Below are 14,082 nucleotides of genomic sequence, written 5' to 3'. Positions count from 1 at the left end.
TCTGTGACAGGAAACAGGGGTGACTGAATAGATTTCTCTATACCATGGTAGAACTTGACTTTGTTCTAAACAAAGTGTTGCTTTATTTTTCTGTGTTATGAGTACTACGTAGAAGTAGTCACACATTCCCAGACTGGCATTTGGCTCTTTGCCTTCGCGTTTCCCCTCTGTGTGCACTGCACAGCTTTTCACCTCAGGATCCATGTGTTGTTAGAGTGCCACCTACCCTCCCTGTATTTCAGTGTCTCAGATAGGAGGAAAGGGAGAAGGTAGTTGCCATCTCATTTTTTAGTGTTTACATACACACACACACACACACATATATAAAGCCTCTGTAAAAAAAGGCTTTTTGTCTTGCCTGGTCCAGCAGCCGCTTTTAAAATAATCACTCAGAGGCTTAATATTAATTACAAGCTATTTGGCCCATTGGCTCAGGCTTATTACTAGCTAGCTCTTACAAGTTAAATTAACCCATTTCTATTAATCTGCATTTTGCAACATGTCTTGTGGCTTTACCTGTACTCTAATACATCTTGCTCCTCTGGCAACTAGTTGGTGTCTCCCCTGACTCCGCTTTTTCTTCCTGTATCTCTGCTTGGATTTCCTGCCTGGCTCTATCCTGTCTTGCTATAAGCCAAATCAGCTATTTTATTAACCAGTGGGAATAAAACATATTCACAGCATGCAAAAAGATTATCCCACAGCACGGGTCTTTCCACATGTATAACTGAATAGTGTAATGATGTCTCGTGTGCACACTGCCTTTTCCAACAATCACAAACATTTTAAGCATTTTGTTTTATCTGTTCTCACCCCCTGACACTCAATAACCTCCCTGCTATTCCCAGAGTATTATAAAGATTTTTTGTTTATTTTTTGTTTTACCACATGGCCCTGACTGTCCTGGAACTCACCACCTGCTTCTGCCTCCCCAGTGTTGGAATTAAAAGTGTGTACCACCATGCCTAGGCCAGATACGTAGATTTTGATACCAAGCCCTAGCTAAGGCGTGGCAGTTCTTTTTTATTTGTTTTTTTGTGTTTGTTTGTTTTATATTTTTAATTATGGATATGTGTGTGTAGCGATAGGCATGTGAATATTGCAAACAGAGGCCAGAGGCTCACATCCTCCTGGAACTGTGTTTACAGATGGTTGTGAGACACCCAGTGTAGATTCTGGGAACCAAACTGTGGTTCTCTGCAAGGGCAGTATAAACTCTTAACCACTGAGCCATCCCTCTCGCCCCCGACTTGGCATTTCTGATGGGGCAGGAGAGGATAGACAGGATGCGGAGTGCACAAAGCTTCCCCAGGTCCTATCCCCAGCCACAGTGTTTCCGTGCTTTGCTGTCGTAAGCTCTGGGCTGTGTCCAGAACATCTTTTAAAAACAAATTGCTTCCTGAGGAGTCATCTATTGCTGTCTGCTTTTGCCCAGAGGCGTTGGTAATGGATGAACCAATAGCTGGGGGTGGAATGCTGGAAAGTGCCTTGTAAAAACAGCAGCCCTGCATTCGCACCTAATGAGGCTGATATCTTTTCTGCAGATGGCATTGGCAGGCTTGGCATTTGATGCCTGCTCAGCCCACCATGGGAAGTCCATCCCTCTTCCCTGGTGCAATCAGTTCCCGGTTCTAACATGACACAGGGTCACTACACAATGACCCAGCCTCCTCCTCCCTCCTGAGTCAGAGATACTGCCACAGTGAAAAGGGCAAACAATTTGTCAAAGCCTGTCCTCTAATTGTATGATGACCATTTTCAACTGTTTAGAGAAAAATATAATTTCCCGGTATTCCATTGAGTTATGCGGTGTTCCCTACATTTTATCTTTCCTGAAGAAGCTGGAGGGAGTTCTCAGGGTTAAGGAGGGGCAGCACTAAGCCCATCTGAGGTGCTGGCTTTGTAGTTAGGCCCTGTTCTTGTCTTTTATGAAACTGCCTGGGGCATCGGCCGATGCTTAGAAGGCAGGCATGATTTTGTTAAAGTCAACCCTCACTATAGGTTGCAGGGCTCAGCTGGTACATTGGGCTCAAGTCCCGTTAACTTGTGTGTACATCAAGCTAAATCAAAGTATCAGTGACAGACTCAGTGCTGCCTCCGACTCAGCCAGCCGGCTACCCTGATGCTGTGTGTTTGTGCTCCTAGGTCAGTGGGACAGCATGGAGGAGTACACCTGTATGATTCCTCGGGATACCCACGACGGAGCATTTTACAGAGCTGTGCTGGCCTTACACCAGGATCTCTTCTCCTTGGCCCAACAGGTAAGAAAGTGTGTGCGGACCATCCAGGGAGGAAACCGTTTCTGGGAGTGACTTCCTGCTTCCTGCGCATGTGTCTGTGTTAAGAAGCTGTTGAACTTCAGCCATGTTCAAGTCTCTGAACTCCGGGAATGGCCTTGGTCCTGAGTTCAGAAATCATTTGCGTGTAGGCTGAGGTTGTGTCGTGTTCCCGGAGCGTGGGGCAGTTTGTGGATTGTAACTGCTTTGGCAATAGTTCTTTGGGTCATTGTTGACCCTTTTAAACACCTTGCCTAAGTTCTCCTTCTAGTGAGAGGGGCTTTAAGTTTCGCCAGTGGAGGATTTGAAGAGCCAGTGATCCCCACTATGCTGGAGAAATGGGTTTCTGGCCATCCAGGAGCACACACTGCTCTGACTTGCCGAATGCATAATGAGGTCGTTATAGCCGCCTTGTCAGACACCAGACTGTCCTGGACGGGCTGCTCAGGAAGTGTGATCAGAGCACTTCAGAGAGGCTAACATCACAATTAGCCTTAAACATTCACGGGGGAGAAAAACCTCCACAAGAGGGAGTTTAACTGATAGCACAGGGAAGGTTCAGAATGGCATCCTGTGATATCCTTACGCTGAAGGATCCCAGCCATAGGACTTTTGGGTCAGTAACAGGTGCCCAGTTCCATGGAGGGCATTTCAGAAGAACTCCTTTGTGAGGCTAGGAGCAGCTTAGAAACCAGAGGCAATGCCCACCTCGGAGCCACTGACATGCCCAATGAGTTATGACAACATGCCCATCAAGGACAGTGAAAAGAAGACAGGCCCCCAAGGACGTCCCCTTGGCGTGCAAGAGTGCAGTGATTCTGTCCCATAGCAGACATTTCTTCCTCCTCGCCACCAAGCTTGTGAGTGTCACCTGAGCTCTGCTCGTGGGCACTGTGTGCTGCTGTCTTTGAGACACTGGGTAGTGCCCTTCTGCAGCCGTCCAGATAAAGGAGAATTTCTGTCCTAATGTGGTGAGTGTTTTACTTCATCACTGGAATTGAAGTGAGACAAAATAACTTCTGTGAAGCCCCAAGTGCAGAGCCCCGGCCTAGAGCCTCCTTGTTTCTTTTCTAGTGCATTGACAAGGCCAGGGACCTGCTGGATGCTGAGCTGACTGCCATGGCAGGGGAGAGCTACAGCCGAGCCTACGGGGTGAGTGTTCGTCTGCACACTGTTGGCATCTAGAGCTTTAATGAGTGGGCTGTAGAGGACACAGCAGGTTGCTGAGAACTTGCCGTTTCTGGGGTTAGCAGATACCCTAATACCAAAGGGAATGGTTCAGGTTCATCAGCTTGGTGGTTGTGTGTGCAGTAATTAGGTTGGAATGTGATCTGCTTCCATCAGGCCATGGTTTCTTGCCATATGCTGTCCGAGCTGGAGGAGGTTATCCAGTACAAACTTGTCCCTGAGCGGCGGGAGATCATCCGCCAGATCTGGTGGGAGAGACTGCAGGTAAGCTGGAGACAGCCCTGGTTGCCACCCCACCCCCTTTCTCCTCTACCACCTCTATTAAGCAGAACCTTCAAAAGCTTATCAGCCTCAGCTGTGGCTGTGAGAGCATGACCAGTGGAGCAGCCTCCTTTGGGGCTTATCTAGAGACGGAAGACACTTAGGATCACCATTTGGAAATCGTAGGCTCCAAGTCATTGGTTCTCAGTGCTCCAGCTGAGGCCTCCACGCAGTGCAGTCACCTGGAGGGCAACTCTCTTTGCCACTTAACTTAGCACACGTGGATATACACCCAGGCTCGGAATTGTTCCTGGCTCCCAAATGACTTAACTGAGTGCCAGCCCTCTAAGTGTACTTACTGGCCTCCAGAGTTGCTAGATGCTCTGAGACAGAAACCCTGCTTGTGACAACTCTTTAGTCAGACTCCATCTAGCGCTTCTGTTCAGACCTCATAGAGACTTTCCCAAGGCCTCACCATTTCAGTGTGGCATTCTGATCTTAGCAGCATGAGGAAGGAAGAAGCCGCACCGCCTCTAAGATGGTCTCACGTGCCCCTGAAAGGGCAGCCCATCCCCCAGTCCTTGAATATTTAGAGGGAAAGGTCATCACAAAGAACAAACTGACTAGGAGTGTGGGTCAGTGCTAGAGCACTTTCTCGGCATTCCCAGGTCCTGAGTTCCATCTTCTGCACCACACATACACCTAAACACACACTGCTCAGAAACCACATGTGTGAACACATTGCTCAGGAACCACACATACACCTGTGCACACACTGCTCAGGAACCACACGCCTCGCACACCTGAGCATGCACTGCCCGGGCACCACACAGGTGTGAACATACTGCTCGGGAACCACATACATACCTCAGCACGCACTGCTCGGGAACCACATGTGAGTGCACACACTACTCTGGAAACCACTAGTCTCCCTGCAATTTTAAGCTATTTCTTCTTGGCTACATCCACACCTGGTTCCCACTTCTCTCTCCAGTCAAGGTTTATGCCTCTAGGCTTTTCAGTAGGCTGTGACAAACTCTTTGACTCCAGGCTGCATTCCTGTCTAGGAAGCACAGGGCACATTCCACTGGACAGGAAAGAGCACTGGGCACAGTCATTTGTGCCTCTGAAGTGAGCACGTACAGTTCCTCTACATGTTTCACTTGTAATTATAAATGCCCAGTGAATGTTTTGATGGAAAATTGTCTCCTGGGCACCAGAAGAAGAATTCCACAGGGGAAGCCCTGCCCACTAGGCTTGGCCACACTTGGTGTTTGAAGTGACTGTGATGGGGTGTGGAGCTTCCAAGTCAGGGAGCTGATGACCTGCAGGCCTTCTGACGGGGACACTTAGATATACAGATTGAAAGGGGCCTGGGGGAATGGGGTGGGAGGAGAGGCTTATGCTGGCTTCGCTGAGTCCAGAACACTGCCATCCCTTCCTGAGTCCTCTCTTCAGACAGCAAGCTGCTTTTCGGACTACAGGGAGCCAAATGACAGCACGCGGAGAAGCTAGCTGTTGGTGAGAAGTGATCAAAGCAATCACTCCGTGTACTTTTTCCTAACTTTCCAAGTCATTGTTGCCAATCTCATGGGCTGGGAAGCTGCTCCCTAAAGCTGGAAATAGAGTTGCCCTGCTGGAACTTTGGCTCTGGAAGGTGGCATGCAGTCAAAACACTCAATGAGCTGCTGGGGCTGGAAAGCTGCCACATTCGTGGTCAAGTCATTTCACATCCTTAAAACCACTGTTTGCCACGAGGCAGTTGAGGAGGTAGCCTTAGCTCCATGTCTTTTTGCCTCAGGTTCCCAGGTCAGGCACAGTGTGCACCCTTCTTCTGTTACGTACAGAAACCAGAGGTCATTGTCACTAGGTTTTGGGTTTGTGAAATTAACACACAAGGTGGCAGATTTCAGGAATACATCTCCCTCCTGAGAGAGGCTTTTTATCAGCAAGAATGGGAAAGTTCACTTAACACCTAGCAATCATTTGGTACAAAATCAGTGTATGCTGGGATGATGGCTCGGTGATGAAGGTGCTTGCTGCCAAGTCTGGTGTCCTGAGTTTGATCTCCTGAGACCTTCATGGCAGATGGCGAAGACAGCTGGGCTCTCTCAAGCTGTCCTCTTACTTCCACACGTGCACACCACAGCGAGCGCGTGTGCTAAGGCAGAAAAAAAAACAGCTTAACCCCTGTGATAATGATTAAGTTACTTGGTTCCCTTCTGATTATAAAGAATCTACATGGAAGTAAATTCAGCTCTTTCTTATGTTTTATTTCTTTTGGTTTGGGGGAGGGGGCATTTGTTTGTTTATTTTGTGAATATGAGTGTTTTGTCTGCATGCATGTCTGTGTACCATATATGTGCTAGTTCCTGTGGAGGCCAGAAGAGGGTGTCAAATCCCCTAGATAGACAGTTGTGAGCTGCCGTGTGGGTGCTGGGAATTAAAATTAGGTCCTCTAAAGAGCAGCCTTTGCTCTTAACCACTAAACTTCTTTCCAGCCCCTGTTTATTTGATTTTTGATTTTTGAGACAGGGTCTTACCATGTAGCTCCAGCTAGCCTGAAACTTGATGTGTAGACCATTCTCAGACTCACAGAGATCCTCCTGCCTCTGCCTCCACCTCCCCACCCCACACACTCACTCACTCACTACATTGGAGACAGCAAGATGGCTTAACAAATAAAAGTGCTTTCTGCCATGTCTGCCTGCCTGAGTTCAGTTCCCAGAATCCACATAGTGGATAGATAATGGTCTCCCACAAACTGTCCTCTGACCTCCACATGCATGATGTGATTTGTGCATGCCTGTGTACATACAAATGAAAAAAAAATATTTACAACCCACAAAGAAATTTAATTTAATTTACCTTTTACCATAGTGCTGTGAAATTAATACTATCTTCATTCCAATTCACAGGATGGTCAGAAAGGTTAAATAACTTTTCCAAAGTCACAGAGTAATTACAGCCAGGACACAGCTCCAGGCACCATGCCCCACTGCTCCTCTGCTTGTTGACAAGTCCCTGGGAAGCGAGCAATGCATTCGCAGGGAGCATACGTGGCTGCTGCTATGGGGTTCAGGTGGAGCAGAGACAGGTCTGACCCTCGTTTCTGAACATTCCAGGGCTGCCAGCGTATTGTGGAAGACTGGCAGAAAATCCTCATGGTGCGGTCCCTTGTGGTTAACCCTCATGAGGACATGAGAACCTGGCTCAAGTACGCAAGCCTGTGTGGCAAGAGCGGCAGACTGGTGAGTAACCCCCACCCAGGGGTGGTGCCCTGCCCAGTTCTGTTTGTAACTTGCCCTCTTGTTTTTAAGGCTCTTGCTCATAAAACCTTAGTGTTGCTCTTGGGAGTTGATCCGTCTCGGCAGCTTGACCATCCTCTGCCAACAGTTCACCCTCAAGTGACCTATGCCTACATGAAAAACATGTGGAAGAGTGCTCGCAAGGTATGTTCCCTACCCACCCCTGCCAGAAGGAATCAGTGTCCTTGCCATACCTACAGTGTAGAGGGCTTCTTCCGGTCAGAGAGAGACATCTGTACCTTTGGTCAGTGATGCCTGGAGTCGCAGTTGTAGTGGTTGGTACCTGAAGAGTGCTGCCCTGCAAGAGAAGGCTGACGTTGGCACCAAGTCCTGTGTTTGTGCAGTCACGGACTAGCGTTTTTAAAGACCAGCTGGGTTTCTCTCTCAGACTTCTGGTCTCCTTCCCTGTCATCGGTTTGGGCTCCAGTGTGTCAGCATGCCAGGAGAGATACTACAGCAAGGAGGGAAGATCTCCCTGATGCCAGCCTAGAATTCCTCCTGTTTGCAGACAAGTCCTTGGGAAATGGACAAGTTCTTGAGTTTTGTTTTGAAACAATCTCTGGATGATGGTGGTGATTTATAAAATACAGACCTCGGAGGCAAGACCGGGCTTGGGCCCCTGTCATCCTTCCCTACAGGAGAGAACTCAGCCTTCTCTCCCCACTGTGGTCTTGTAGTGCTCCCTAAGGGAGAGAACTCAGCCTTCTCTCCCTGCTGTGGTCTTAGAGTGCTCCCTAAGGTGGTTGACTTGGATGACTTTGAGTGCTCCCCAGAATGAAGTCAGTAGCAAAGTACCTGCACTTTAACTGGGCTTTGCCCTCTGCTAATGGCCAGATTATCCACAACACACAGACTTTCTAAGTCACACAAATTCTGGTGAGTGTTAAGCAGAGACTGCTCATTCATATCCCAATTGCCAAATAACCACACAGAAATTGAATTAATTACACACTGACCAACAACTTAGGCGTCTTTCTAGCTAGCTATTATCTTAAATTAACCCATTTCTATTCACTTTGTATCACCATGAGACTGTGAACTAATAAGGTTCTGGCATCTTTCTCCTTCAACAGCTACATGGCATCTGTCTGATTCCACCTTATTTCTCCCTGCATTCAGTTTTATTTTCCCACCTAGCTCTATTCTGCCCTGTCATAGGCCAAAGTAGCTTCTTTATGAACCAATGGTAATAAAACATATTCATAGCTTACAGAGGGAAATCCCACATCATCTCCCCTTTTCTGTCTAAATAAAAAGGAAGGCTTTAACTTTAACATGATAGCATTACATATAACGAAACAGGTATCAAACAAGAATTACAGTTATATTTAGTTTATTTGTATCTGGCAAAATTTTAAAAATTCTATCATTTGTTTTATTGTTGTGAGTCTAAAGTTTTATATCTAATTTATCTTTTATCATAACTAAGGAAAACTATAACTTTCTGTCTTCAACTCCATTAAAGACCCCAGAAGAATGTAATATTACCTAAGTAAACTGGAAGTGCATTGTAAGCAACTTCCAAAACTCTAAAATTGACAGAGACATCTCGCTGCCTGGACAGTCACCCAACGTTTTATAACGTTAAGGCATCTATCTTCAGCCCACAGGCCCTTAGTCTCTGGCAGACTTTTCCCTAAACCAGGAAATATGAAAAACTGTTTCGCCTATATTGGCAGTTTGTCAGTCACTTTCATCTGTGTCCTGAAGACTGTCTGGCAGACTCTTTCATGAAGGAGGATCCCTGGAGGACTGTCTCACCTTCTTTAGGCAAGTTCAGCAGTCATTTTTCTGTGGATCCTGCATGTCCAGTTTATACAGCATACCATCAAACAGTCCAGGCAAGAGCAGTTTCTTGCTCAAATGACTAGCAAACTCCGTGAGGAGCCTCTTCTATGCCCATCTTCCTCTTGAAATAATTGATACTGCCAGCAGCAGACATATCTCACTGTCCATAAAAGTCTTAAAACATTTTAAATGCCGTATTCTGTAGATCTTTGAAAGGTTTGAAGAATACCTGTTCATTTGAGATATATCTCTGTATATCTAGAAAACCTAACTAACATGACTACAAGCTTGACTATTATAGATGACTATCTGTTTTAACCCATAATTTTTAATTATACATTACATTTTTATTTGTATATAAACATAATACCTTAAATAAGAATAGAAATAGACATATAATAAAATTGACCTTAAATTTGTATCAATAAACCAAAGTCCATACCAATGTTAAATATTCATTTCTGTATCAGATGACGTTCAAGATTTAGAAACCTATTTGAAGAATGATGAGAGCTAGTGACATCACAGAATCACAGGATTTCCTAACTGTGCTGCTGAGCTGACACTGGAGTCTTCCTTCTCTGCCCTGTCACCATGCTCCAATCTCTCTGTCTTTCTTTCCAAAGACAAAGTTGGGACTAGCAAGTCATGCCCTGCAGGAGGGCATCAGATAGGTGTATACCTGTGTTCCTAGCTAAGATGTGCAGTAGAATCTAGAGACAGGTGTGGGGCTGAAGAGCTAGAGCACAGTATCCAGCTCCCTCTATGGGCCTGAGAGACCAACTCTTCCTCGCATGGACTGCCACTTCACTTTCCAAAGAGAAGAAATTGCTTTCTGCCTCCTTATTTCTAAAAGAAAAATGGAAATTTTAAGTAGAATGTTTCCTCTTTCTTGCACTGGAAAGTATGAAGATGGTGGCTTCACTTGTGCTCATAAACTTAGATAGGACTTCCCACCCACACTGATGTCCAGCCACACTGTTCTGCCAGTTTGTTCTCCTTTAACCCCTTGTTAAGCCCACCACAAAGACTTTAAATTGCCAAAAAGCTGTGGTGGTACATGCACTTAATCCAGGCACTCACGCAGACAGATCTCTGTGAGTTTGAGCCCAACCTGGTCTACAGAGTCCCAGGACAGCCAGAGCTACACAGAGAAACCAAGTCTTGAAAACCCAAAAAATTAAAATAAAAGGTTTAAACCGTCCAGATCACCTGTGACGTACAGCATGAGGGCTCTGAACACCTGGCACCAAAGCGCCTGGTGTAGTTCCTGCTGGGCGAGCTCTTGAGGACACAGAGTGAGCCTGGGCGGCTCTTGAGGACACGGAGTGAGCCTGGGTGAGCTCTTGAGGACACGGAGTGAGCCTGGGCCAGCTCTTGAGGACACGGAGTGAGCCTGGGTAAGCTCTTGAGGACACATGCCCTTAATCTTAGCATTCAGGAGGCAGAGGCAGACAACTCTCTGAGTTCAAGGCCAGCCTGGTTACATAGTGGATTTCAGAACATCCAGAGCTATGCATAGAAACCCTGTCTCAAGAAAAAAAAGAAAAATGGACTAAGGGTATAACTGGAGAACAGAACATACGTTTGGCATGTGTGAGGCCATTTGTCAGCATCACAATTTTTATTTATTTATTTGTATAAGTGTTTTGCTTGCATGTTTGTGTACCACATGTATGCCTATTGCCTGCAGAGGTCAGAAGAGGATTTTGGATCCCCTGGAACTGGAGTTACAAATGATTGTGAACTATCATATAGGTACTGGTAGCTAAACTCTGGTCCTCTGCAAGAGCAACTAGTGCTCTTAACCACTGAGCCGGCTTCCCGGCTCCCAGCACCATAGTTCTGTCGGAGCAGAATTTCCCAGCCCTGCTGTGGTCTACCTGCTTACTGCTCATCGTGTTCCCCTTCCTCCTTCTCTGGTCGCTGGGCACTGAGGATCGCGTAAAGGAGCAGCATCCTTCAGTCTGAACCTACACCCACCAGGCTGTGCTCACAGGGTACTTATTTGGTGTAGGCTCTGTCCCCAGTATTCTTTGTTTGGTTTTTGATTTTTTTCAAACTTTACGTCCTTCTGACTCAGTCTCACAAATGATTTGAAGTGTATGCCACCATGTATGACTTTAAACCACTATTTCAGGCAAAACACAGTGGCACATTCCATTAATTCTAGCAAGTGGGAGGCAGAGGCAGGTGGATCTCTGTGGCCTTGAGGCCAACCTAGTCTACAGAGTGAGTGCCAGGACTATATAGAGAAACCCTGCCTCAAAAAAAAAAAAAAAAAAGAACAGGAAAAGAACAGGCTGGGCGGTAGTGGTACATGCCTTTAATCCCAGCAGTTGAGAGGCAGAGGCAAGCGGATCTCTGTGAGTTCTACAAGAGCTAGTTCCATGACAGACTCTAAAACTACAGCAAAACCCTGTCTCAAAAAAACAAAGAAACAAAAAAAAAACCCAAATATCTATTTTTTAGTACTAATTGATTTCTTACATTTGAAAGTGTGTAGGTTTAGTCTTAGCCCTAGCCAGAGAGTTCTGCTTTCCATCCAGGGCATTTTTACATCATAGCGTGTTTCTGTTACAGGAAAGATCAGAATTTTACATTACTTACTATAAGAAAACCTAATGCTTTTGTTTATTGTTTGTTGGCCTCAAACTTAGAGATCTGCCTGCCTCTGCTTCCCACATGCTGGGACTAAAGGTGTGCGCCACTAATGCTTCTTGATGCGTTGGGTCCCCTTCCCTCTGTAGAGAAGCACGTACAACCTTGGCAGCATCCTCACACTGTTCTCCTCCCTGTTAGTGGGTTTAGGCTACATCACTTTTTAATTTATACTTTACATGTTTGCACTGTCCACCTATCCTAGAAGCGCTCTCTGGGGCTGCAGCTCCATGGCAACAGCACTTGCCTGGCACCACCAAAAAAACCCAAACAAAATCCTATGGCCCTGTGTGTCAAGATGCCGGCGTGTCTGGGTGCAGCAGGCTGACTTGCACTGCTCCTGCTCAGTGTGGCTGTCTGTTCCTCAGATGCCCACTGCTTGCCTCCTGTCAGATCCCAGACCTGATGACGAGGATGCTGTAAAGACTCTCCCACGCCACTCTGCCCACTTAGTGGCCTGTCGAGATGATGACTTCTCCTCCACTTGATGCATGAGGTCTTCTCTGTTTTCATGTGGGTTTGGGCTCGTAGCTGCTCTGCGGTGGCGAAGACATCCATGCCAAGATTTACTAGCTAGAAACTGTTCCCATCATTTTCCCGTGAGGCAATACTTTGGTAGTGAAGCATGCTCTTGTTTCGGATTGCTTCATCTGAATTGTTACCTGTATTGGTCAGGCATGTGGGTTTCCCAGGACTTGTTAAAGGATAATTAGAGTTGGCAGGGAAAGCTAACATGTGAGTAAATTATAAACATTCTGGAATAACCCAGCTCTCTCCAGGCAGCACGCCCTGTTTTCTGTCCAGTGGGGTCCTCACCCTTGTATCCCAAAGTACCCTTTTTGGAAAGTGCTGGTTTAGGTCCCCTGACAGTTGGGCAACATGCCAAGTGGCTCTCTGCCTTTGTCCTGCACAGATCGATGCTTTCCAGCACATGCAACATTTTGTCCAGACCATGCAGCAGCAGGCCCAGCATGCCATTGCCACTGAGGACCAGCAGCACAAGCAGGAGCTGCACAAGCTCATGGCCAGGTGAGCCCCGCCTGCCGTCCAGCGCTCCTGCAGAGCACACTCATGGCACCTGGAGCAGCTTGTTGCTGACATCCCTCAGTTTTCTGCAGAGGATCCCAGGCAGCCGTCAGCTCGTCTGCTACAGTCTCTGCCCCTTACTTCCCAGGGCTCTGGCAGCAAGAGCACTCTGTCCAGCTGCAGGGTTCAGTACCTTATTTCTAAACACATTTTTTAATTTTATGTGTGTGTGTGTGTGTGTGTGTGTGTGTGTGTGTACTCTCAAGTCACAGAATGCATGTGGAGATCAGAGGACATCTGGCAGAAATCAGCTCTCTCCTCCACCATAGCAGTTCCAAGGATTGAACTCAGGTCATCAGAGTTGGTGGCAAGGGTCTTTACCCACTGAGCCATCTCACTGACCTAGGCTTCTTGTTTTAAAATGGCGCCTATATTACTGATTCAAAGTGTAGATAGCCCTGACTCCAGGTAAGTTAGTTTCTCTGTGCCTGTATAAAGGGGCAGTAAGAACACGTATCTCCTAGGGTGATGTGAGGTGCAGGAGCCCAGTAACAAGGACGGAGAGCAGTACCTGGATTAGAGTAGCAATCAGCAGGTGCTAGCATTAGTACCATCGCCATCTGGAATGGAGGGGAGGAGAAGGAAGAGGAAAAATATCAATGAGAAAAAAGTAGTGAACAATTGTCCTGCACAACGCTTGCTTATAGAGTCCTGCACCTGTACCTGGGATCTGGTTTATGCTGTCATTGGAATGCACAGATCTGAAGAAACGACACCTCCAAGATTTTCTACAGACTTCCCCTCCCCTTCCTTTCACGGAGTTGAATATCCGTCAGTTGCCTCTTGAAAGCAAGAGTAAATGTCAGAAGTCTTTAGGGCACCCCTAGCATCTGCACCTCTCCTTCTGGGCCTTTGATGGGAGGGAGCAACATAGGGTCTTGCTTCTCTATTTTCAGGTGTTTCCTGAAACTTGGGGAGTGGCAGCTGAACCTTCAGGGCATCAATGAGAGTACCATCCCCAAGGTGCTGCAGTACTACAGCGCCGCCACGGAGCATGACCGCAGCTGGTACAAGGTGAGGAAGGGCCGGCACCGTCTCCCAGCCCCTCTGTTCTACGCACAAGGAGCCCTGTTTGAGGTCTCCCATGTTCTCAGGGTCACAGCCAGGTCCCTGGAATGCCTGAAGTCTGACAGAGGCCCAAGGAGCCTGTGCTTTCCTTTATGAATCCCAGGGCTGCAGAGGCGCCAGTTGAGGCTATGAGTTGAGAACCACTTCCAGTAATGCCCTTGTTTCGAGTGGCACTGGGGCCACAGCTGTCTGACAATCTCTCCCTTGCCTGCTATTCTAGAACGTCTGGGCGCATGGTTGGTCTCTGAACAAGCTTCTTTGTGACTTCCATCCCTGACTATTCCTCTACTGGGAATTTAGACTTTTTTTTTTTTTTTGGAAATATCTAGATAACATTCTATTATATTGCCAGAAACCTTTCTAAAAGACAAACAGAAAATGTATGAAAGAAGTGGCTAGCTAGTACAGGGGGTATTCCTACTGGTGCCTGTGTCTTTAGGGGAGCA

General features: G+C 46.9%; 1 protein-coding gene across 2 annotated transcripts in view; it reads left to right on the top strand.

Moving 5' to 3' along the window:
- Nucleotides 1–14,082, top strand: part of Mtor (mechanistic target of rapamycin kinase) — a 115,758-nt gene that overhangs the window by 74,697 nt on the left and 26,979 nt on the right. For both annotated transcript variants that reach the window (XM_048461655.2, XM_085690292.2), the window contains exons 32-38: nucleotides 2,146–2,261; nucleotides 3,351–3,428; nucleotides 3,621–3,728; nucleotides 6,851–6,976; nucleotides 7,046–7,177; nucleotides 12,396–12,511; nucleotides 13,465–13,582. In XM_048461655.2, the coding sequence (XP_048317612.1) occupies nucleotides 2,146–2,261; nucleotides 3,351–3,428; nucleotides 3,621–3,728; nucleotides 6,851–6,976; nucleotides 7,046–7,177; nucleotides 12,396–12,511; nucleotides 13,465–13,582 (794 nt within the window). The remainder of the gene's footprint in view (nucleotides 1–2,145; nucleotides 2,262–3,350; nucleotides 3,429–3,620; nucleotides 3,729–6,850; nucleotides 6,977–7,045; nucleotides 7,178–12,395; nucleotides 12,512–13,464; nucleotides 13,583–14,082) is intronic.

The sequence above is a fragment of the Myodes glareolus genome, chromosome 6, assembly GCF_982192425.1.
Source record: "Myodes glareolus chromosome 6, mMyoGla1.1, whole genome shotgun sequence".
NCBI lineage: Eukaryota > Metazoa > Chordata > Mammalia > Rodentia > Cricetidae > Myodes > Myodes glareolus.
The sequence above is the reverse complement of the archived record's forward strand: the minus strand, read 5'-3'. Positions and strand labels throughout refer to the sequence as shown.